This window comes from Limulus polyphemus, unplaced genomic scaffold, assembly GCF_000517525.1.
Source record: "Limulus polyphemus unplaced genomic scaffold, Limulus_polyphemus-2.1.2 Scaffold2115, whole genome shotgun sequence".
Classification (NCBI taxonomy): domain Eukaryota; kingdom Metazoa; phylum Arthropoda; class Merostomata; order Xiphosura; family Limulidae; genus Limulus; species Limulus polyphemus.
Window position 1 is genome coordinate 151,207 of NW_013667725.1, and position 9,326 is coordinate 160,532.

The 9,326-nt window shown below is 32.0% G+C and overlaps 1 protein-coding gene across 1 annotated transcript in view; it reads right to left on the reverse strand.

Moving 5' to 3' along the window:
- Positions 1-6,281: 6,281 nt before the first annotated feature.
- Positions 6,282-9,326, reverse strand: part of LOC106465989 (ubiquitin carboxyl-terminal hydrolase 14-like) — a 38,839-nt gene continuing 35,794 nt past the window's right edge. The window contains exons 16-17 of the mRNA XM_013926240.2: positions 8,266-8,340; positions 6,282-7,017 (exon numbers count right to left, since the gene is read on the reverse strand). Coding sequence (XP_013781694.1) covers positions 6,926-7,017; positions 8,266-8,340 — 167 coding nt within the window. The 3' untranslated portion in view covers positions 6,282-6,925. The remainder of the gene's footprint in view (positions 7,018-8,265; positions 8,341-9,326) is intronic.

Here is a 9,326-nt window from a genome sequence, read left to right on the forward strand (position 1 = left end):
TGATTAACGCTTATTAATCGGGAACTTCAGATATTTGACCAGGAACATTTATAAATTTCGAACATTAGAAATTATTCAACTTTAGTGGATTCACATCTGACATTAGTACTTTTACGAAAACATTACCTAACGTCACCGGTAGAAAAAATCGGCGTGTGATCAGAGAATTTCACACAGCTAGTGAATTGTACCTACGTCAACTCGAAATTAACTCGCTCATCGTGAACCCTCGACAAGATATCAAGGAAGTTCCAGACTAGAAAGAATACTTTATATTGCTTGTAAGTTTGTAACACTTTTGTACATAAATCATTGTTTGTAATAACTATTTGTAATAACTGTTATTGTAAATTGTATTATTGTTTGTGTATTAAAAAAAAGAAAGAAAACTGTGTGTATCAATCTCGTAATATCTCGTAATCAATATCATAAATTGTATAGATATCGGCATTTATTTAACTACTGAATTTAAATTATCATTTAGCTCGGTTTCAGACCATTCGAAACTGTAATACGTAACACCTTATTACTCAACTTTTTCCAAAGTGAAACGTTTAACATCTGTTTCTTTGTTGAATTTCGCACAAAGGGCATTCTGAGATAACCGTTCCTAATTTTCAAGTGATAGACTAGAGAGAAGGCACCTAGTCAACACCGCCAATTTTTTGAAGACCGGATAGTGAGAATTGGCTGTCACTCTTATAACACATCCAAGATTGACGGTAATGGGCGCGAACTATGAAACCTCACATTCACAGTTAGTCCTGCACGTTAACCACTGTACCGCGCTCAGCCGAACTCTGATTTTAGAATAAAAATTAATTTTTATATTTTTGTTATCCCAAGACCAGTTGATATGATTTTATCGCGTTTTATGTTAACAAATAATCTTCTATAACATTTAGCATATTTTAAAAAATCAATCTTAAACACGCGCTAATTTGATGTTCTATATTTAACAAAATATTTCCTTGAGAGAAATTAATAAACTTCTTCAGTTCTTGGTTCAATAAATTAAGTTTAATCAAATCTGCCCTCTTTTAACAAAGGCTATTGTGATATAAGCTATAATTTTAAACACACAAATATGCCATCTTTTCTTCTGATATACATATGTTGAGTACATTTTATTAAAACGATTTTGGAGCGTCATAACGTCTTTGCGGCCCATGTCGCTACGTCCGGTCATGCGCTCTCTGACGGCCTCGTCACTTGGCAACAGTTTTGCGGTGTAGTTTTTGCAAAAGGCTGTCTTGTCAAAACCACACCACTACTTCCTACATACTTTGCACAATCAATCGAGCACATGAGGATGACGGTTTCCTGACATTTGCTTCAACAGTACGATCGCTCAGACATGCATAGACTACGTGTCTGGTGATTTAACCGTTATGCCTTTGTAGAGAATAGCATGAGTACCAGTACGTAAAAGGAAAATTCTAAACCCCTCCGATTTTAACACATCTTTTTATTATCTTAGTATATGAAAAATTTGCGTCGGAAAGTTCTGTAACAGACCGTACAAAAAAGCAATCAGTTTTCTGTGACATCACACTACCTACAGAAACGCCAAACAATGTCAAAAAGTAGTTATGTTACATGCCGTTCCACCACAACCTTACATCGACTGTGGTTTTCATTTGATTACATATTCAAAACTGTTTTAATATAACCTACTCAACAGGGGCACGTCTAGAAATAATCATATAGCATATGAAAAGCGGAGCCAAAGAGAAAGTGTTGGCTTTTAATATGCTTCGATAGCTCAGAACAACCACACTTAGTTTTGTAGCCGTAATCTCTGACGTCACTATTATGACTGAGTTATAATATAAATACATTGCTAATGTAACTGGTTCTCTACATTGTGCTTTATTCTTATGTTTTATGAGAAAGAAAAAAAAAAACTTTCATAGCTACCTACACAATCGGCGCGATGTATTAAGAAAAAAGTGGAAGGGCTTAGCTTATTTCCCCCAAGCATTATGGTAAAAATCATCCCTGGTACTCAACCCTCTGTATATTGCAATTATCACATTGAATATCTATTTCATATTTTTTATTTACGCTTATAAGTTTAGGCAAAGTTAAAGTTACGAAATACAAAACCTTTTATTTGAAGACTTTAAAATTTCTATTACATTTTCAGTGCATTACCAAATGAAGAAATTCTTTATGTTTAGAATCCCCTGTAATTTTCCCCCACATTTACAGATAAAAGCTTTAAAAACAAAGTCAGTAGCTCAATATACAGTTAGGTCGAGGAATAGTTGTGGATTACTGCCTGTAATTTTCCCCACATTTACAGATAAAAGCTTTAAAAACAACGTCAGTAGCTCGACATATAGTTAGGTCGAGGAATAGTTGTGGATTACTGCACTGTAATTTTCCCCCACATTCTAATTTCTCGTAGAGTTTTTTTTTGTTATTTACAATACCATGGACGTAGACAGCGGAAATCATTTTTTTTGTAGGTGTCACGTAGATACGCGGGTTGGGTCACCCGAACCCCCTTTTTTTTGTGACGTAAAAAAATATTGCCACTAACTTCACGATCATGTGACCATTCGGTATCTGCATGCATAACTAACTTTAACACTCGCATAAAACTTAAACGGTCGTGTGTATCTAACAAAAACGTACATATTTCTGCTAATTTAAGTCTGGCTCCCCATGTAGTGTTACAACAGAATGATGATTTGTTGACTTTTCATTGGATATTTGTGGGTTTTATTGTGAACAATTGTTTAAGCTACATTTCATGTAAAATTGTTTCCAGATTTAGTCTCGCACCAAATCTTTCGGGGGAAGGAAGAATGCCCCAGATCCCCGTAGTATTGGCATGTTGAATGAGCTTCACACAATTAGTGTTGTCTTTTGATCTCGTAAATTATAACCCCCCTTTCAAGGCTCTGGTCCCGTATGAATAAATTGCAAGTCGAATTTGTTCCATCTTTAAGCACCGAATGTAAACAAATTTGTTTGTTGTAGATCTATGTATTTAGCAAATTTAACCATGCATTATGATCGTAAATCACAAAATATTTACTCGACTAATGATGATTAAAAGGGTCGCGAAACAACGGGTCAGTTTATTTTGTTAAGACGCTCAAGACACACTGATCCTCTCGTAGAGTTGCTATTTTAAAAATGCTGTATGACAAGTTGAAATTAAACTTTAAATGGTAGTCTGGTTGAGAGAGAGAGAGGTGTAACGGCAATAAACTAAATTTGTGTAGAAATTTATTCAGTTTAATTATTCGAAAATACTTAGATACAAATATTTTCTGTTTTCTCTTGTTTGAAATATTTTTTACCCTCAAGGCACAATAAACATTCTATGTTCTGTTTTGCTCATATAAACGTTTTGAGCGAGTAACAGCGCCATGTTGGTACAATCTTCGGAATCCAAAGTGGTCACCCGCAATTCAACTGACTTTTGAAATATTTCGTTTAAATTAAAAACTGTAAAAAATATTAAACTTAAGTGGTTTTGCGTTTGTCGTGCGATAAGTTCCCTCTCTCAAAAATAGTGAAAATGCATGTAATTTTCGGCCCCACCTGGGGAATACAGTACAAGATAAAATTTCATTTTTACGAAAAGAAACAATTCTTAAAAAATTCTCAGAGTAATGAATTGAATGCTTATTCTAAATAACGATAATGTTGTTTATCCGTTTGCTGTTTACGACTTACTTATTGTTGTTTATCTATTTATAAATGTTTCATGAAAAACACTAAGTGTAATCTCATTGTTTATTGGCACTACGTTGAAATGGGAAATTATTGGATTTAAACATGGATTTCTACATGATTTACTTTTTAGTAGAATCTTTAAATGAAAAAAGTATATACTTCTTCGAGGGTATGTTCGTAGTAGAGTCTTTGCAGGATAACATCTATATGTTATCATCTGCGAGAGTTGGGTAGGATCCCGTCGATACGTCTAGTGCTGGAGGAATAATATGCACACGTACACAACTTGTTTGTTTCTTTGAAGTTAAGCACAAAGCTACACAATGGGCTATCTGTGCTCTGTCCACCACGGGTATCGAAACCAGAAACTAGCGTTGTAACTCCGAAGACATACCACTGTGCCACTGGGGGGGCTCGTACACAACTTAACCTTAAAAACTCTTTTCAGTTTAGTTTTTTTATAATTTCTTTTCAGACACTTTGTGCTATTATATTAAAAGCACAAAATAAAAACGACTTTTCTGATACAATGAAATATAAAATCCTTATTAGAAGTTTCAGTAACAGTTATGATAAAGATTTTATATTTCCATGTTGTTGTTTTTTGGTTGCTTTTACTCTTGAAATGTATTTTCTGCTTTTTATTAATATTTTACTTTCCCACCTCTGAATACAAACTTAATGTTCTACAGCTCACAACAACTTTTTGAGGAAAACATAACACAACATTAAAGGACAACAGGTGACCTTTTGGTCCATCTGGGTTGTCCTACCCACTAAACTAAATACTACAAAAAACAAAATTCAAAGCCAGCCCTTATCATTCAAATATATACGAAGCTTTTCCTTAAACGTCCTTAAATCAACTGCATTTACCACATCTAAAGGCAACTCATTCCAAAGACCAACCACCCTGTTCGAAAAATAAAGCTGCTTTAGCTGAAGATGACCCCTACCCTTGACAAAATTTATATTTTTGTCCCCTAGTCTGACCAATCTCACCATTAAATACGAAAAAAAAATATATCAACACTATCCATTCCCTTAACAATGTTAAACACCTCAATTAGATCCCCTCTAACTCTTCTATTTTCAAGAGAAAACAAGTTTGGATATCTTAGCTTATACTCTTATGATAACCTTTCCATCTGAAGTATATCATTCTAGTAGCCCTCCTCTGAAATCTTTCCAATTATTCAACATCTTTTCTGAGGTAAGAAGCCCAAGACTGAAAACAATACTCCAAATGTGGTCTAACCAAAGACCTATACCATGATATTATTAACCTCTTTATATGTTCATGGAAACATTCATAAAATGATCTCTCTCTTTTATATTTGTGTACTGACTCCAAAACATTAATTTGGAAAAGGGGACTATTAATTTTTTTTGTGGTCCTAGTTGGTGGTTTGAGCATAAACTTTTACATAAACTTTACAGATTTCATTTCCAAATACCTCATTAGGTTTGTGTTTGTAGATTACAGCATCTTCCTACCAAAAGTAAATATAAGTTTATGTTATTCACAAGTACCTGTTACTTCGTTCTGTACAACAAAAAATTACACAAGTCTCATTGATGTCATTAATTAATGTTCTTTTTATGGTTCCTTCTGGTAGTGAAATCAAAAATGTTTCTGAGTGAAGAATTAAAAACTTACAATTTACCAAGATCAATTTCTGGGTTCTAAAATGTAAAATATTCAGTGATTTTTTTTATTTTACACTTTTTAGTTTTTTTTCTCCGTGTCATACTTCAATACCAGTTGACACATCTGTAGTGCTACTTTAGCTTATATAGAGTTGTATAAATTATATTCCATACATTTCCAAAACAACCACCCCCCTCTTTCTCACTAAATAGGAATGTTAGTGTTTTATATAAAATGATACCTGGGAGAACCTTAAACTTTAATATGACAAGTGTCAAAACCACTCATATTTTAAAACTATAAAACATGTTTTCCAGCTTTCTCACAGATATTTGATATGTTTTTCTTATTCTAAATCAGCCTAAAATCATCAATATTTTTCCTCTCCAAGTCGTGTCTGTCCCCATTAACAACATTCCTCTACAATTATTCCTGCCTTTCAATTATGGTCTAATTAATCAATCATTCACAATAATAATGTGTCACTATAAGCAAAACTTTGCTTCACAGTAACTCCATCAGGGCTGATAATGTACACTATTCTCATGATGGGAGGCTTACTTTTCATGGTGCTTGTTAGTTTATGGGTAAAATATTTTTTATTCTATTTTCTCCCATTAAGAAAAAATAATCCTCTACTGGTAACAAACGTGCACATCCTATTTTTAAACTGATTCTATCAGTACATTTGATTGAAAGATGTTTACTTTCAAACATTTTATTTCATAATATAAAGAAAATTGTTCTCTAAGTTAATTTTAAAAATGTTCCCACCAAGTTTTAAGACAGACGACTAATAAAAACAAAGGTTCCAAATTTTTACCTAATTGTTCCAAATAGTACACACAAGTGTTTATTCTAGATCTGCCTAGTAAGGAGTTAGGTCTTAAATTTTTCAGCTGCCTGGAAATGAACATTTTATATGCACACAATATCACATGTACATTACATTTTTATTTTTACAAATTTATTGGAAACAAATGAAAACATTGCAATAAAAAATCATAACATCTTCAGCTCCTACGTAACTCACTGATGTTAATAAGACACTGCATGTATATAATAAAACTACCTGTATACAGATTAAAGGACAAAGTTCCAGAGGGACAGATTATAAATTTGCAAGAGTTACTAACAGGAAATGTCTAGAAAAAAAAAAAGAGTACAAATTTAAAGATAAATCAAGGGTAATTTCTCAGTTGAAAGAAATAACTAAGAAGAAGAAGATATTTTGTATTATTTGTTAATACTCGGTACACGTAAAAATTGTTTTCCTGCATAAACTTAGTACCTATAAATGACACACTATACCTAAAAATTTTGAATTACATACAGAAGGTATATAAATATATCTATATATAGAGAGAGTTAGAAGCTCCTTAATTTCTACAGATGTGAACAATGTTACAGTAACTGTTAGTGTCTTTCTTTTTCATTGTTGGTTAAGTGATATACAATAATTTCTAAAGGTATATCTTGTGGCATTTGGGATAAGCTGAATAACAGGAAAATACCAAAGATAAGGCCATGACACTACAGCATAGAATATTTTGTGCAAGTGTCTATTAACATGAGTCTTCAAGAAGCTTCAATGTCTTCAGTCCCTTCTTCCTTTTCTACTTCAAGAATACGTGGACCATACAGTAGAACATATGCACAGTGCCAATCACCTGTAAAAGTATGTCACACTGCTTTGAAAGTTGCAAATCTGGGATGTTACAACGAGTTTAAGAATAATGCAATGCTGACAACTCATTTCATTAAAGCAACTGCTCACTAAATACACACAAACATATATTTCCTTCATCAATCATAAAAAAAAATAACCCTGTATACAGCTCGGTCACTTTGACCAACACTGCAACCACAATTTAACCCTGAAACTATGCAAAACTTTTAAAGTATTAAGTGAATCTTCATGAAATTTGGCAAGCTTTTAGTAAATGTTACATGTCTTTTATACACAAAAAATCATATTTTTGAATTAAGCATCTTTACTAAAGATATATCTGTGAATTTACTGCTAGTACTTTACTTAATTTTTATTTCATTTAAGTATTCAATTTAGAATACAAAATATTAACACAACAAAAAACAATGTCCTAAAACTATTATGATTTAACTCCTTAAACCCGAAAATCCTGATTTATTCATCGAACAGTGACAGTGTCTCATAACATTTATGTCTCTTTGGCTGAAAAATAATCTTAAACCATGTTATTATCAATCTTTTATAAATAGACTAGAAATTTTATGAGGTATAGTGATAATTATTAGGACATCATGAAAATAATTCTGACAGAACGTGCAAAAAAATACAGGTTTAAAATAGTTAACCGGCTTCCTAACTAAATTATACATGCATTAAAATAGTTTCCTTAATTGGTCAAGGAGATCTTGGTGATAGCAAAATATGAAACTGAGACAGAATAACTCCAAACTGATTGTAAGAATGAACTAGCCACATAAGGGAAGCAGTAAATTAAAATTTTCTCTTTCTGTTGGTTATATATATAAATAATTCAATAGCAAATGTAAGAGATCATTAATGACATCTTTTTATGGCATATAATTCATTAAGGAAGAAGAACAGATGTTATACAAGTGTACATCCTTGGAAGCTTAGGATAAAATACAGGGGTGAAATGAAATTATAAAATGAGCAATTTAGAGTAAATAAGGGTCAAGTTTACTGACATGCATTGATAATAAATTAGTTTAATTAAATTTTGAATGTAACTATGTAAAAAGGACATGACATGCATACACTGTCCCACCCACATAGATGGGGATAAAAAATGAAATTTTCAGAAAGTTCTGTAACAACGTTCGATTGCCAAGATTTAAATTTTCTCTCATTCTTTCCTGACATATATGGCTAGTTACAATGGAAAAAATATTTTAAACAATTTACTTACCTCCCCCAGACAACTTGAGGATTTCCTCTGAAGTAACTACTGACACTTTGTCATCATCACACTTGAACCACTCATCTAAGAAATAGAATGTTTACAAAGTTAACTTACTACTAACATCTTCTACAAAATAATGTACTAAAGGAAAACCTTAACACACAACTTCTGGGTAACAGGATAACCAATAAGCTGTGAATGTGTCAAAGTTCAAAAACATAAGGGCTATTTTAACTATTTTAATTCATTTGAAAGTTACAACTCTGGAGATGAGTCACTTTTGTTATTACAAATGTGTTGAGGATATTTTAGTTCTATGTTACATAAAAGACCCATTGTTGTCCAAAACATTATCAGTCAAAAAGTTTTTTTCAAAATTCAAATGTGTGGATACTGATAAAGAGCAGAAAAATAATCATTCTCATCGAATTACCATAAATAAATATGTAATGCATAAAAAAAACACAAGCGGTTTATATATTATTAGACAGTTAAGTGCATAAAATCAAAGTATAATACTATAACAACAGGACTAAAATACAAAGTTACTTGAATTAAATATATTCTAGCTTTCATTTTCATCAAAACAGTTTGGAAATCTATTGTATTTGAGATAATGCACAAGTTCTTTGATAAGTTATATATTAACCATTTCGAGACAGGTTATAGGTGAAAGGCCATGTCATCTTGTTTGTTGACTCGCATTCAAAATTTTATTGAACTATTATTTCATGAATTTATGTCAATAAGTTTGGTATCAAACTATAGATTATAATTCAAATCTTAGAACTATACATTACTCAATTTTTTCATTTAAAAGTAAATATTAAAAAACACAGTTAAACATCAATTTTTGTGTGTCATGTGTTATGTTGAATGCAGCACTGGTTAAAATCAGATGTTTGTGAAGTCAAAATACTAAGTATAGTTTCATACGAATTAGAAACTCAAATTACATATACTGACAAGCTAAAAAGGTCAGTTTTATGTTATTTGATACGGTAACATGAGTGCACGTGAACCGTGTAATTGTAACTTCTGTATTGTTAGCCAAGCACAGGTGAAAG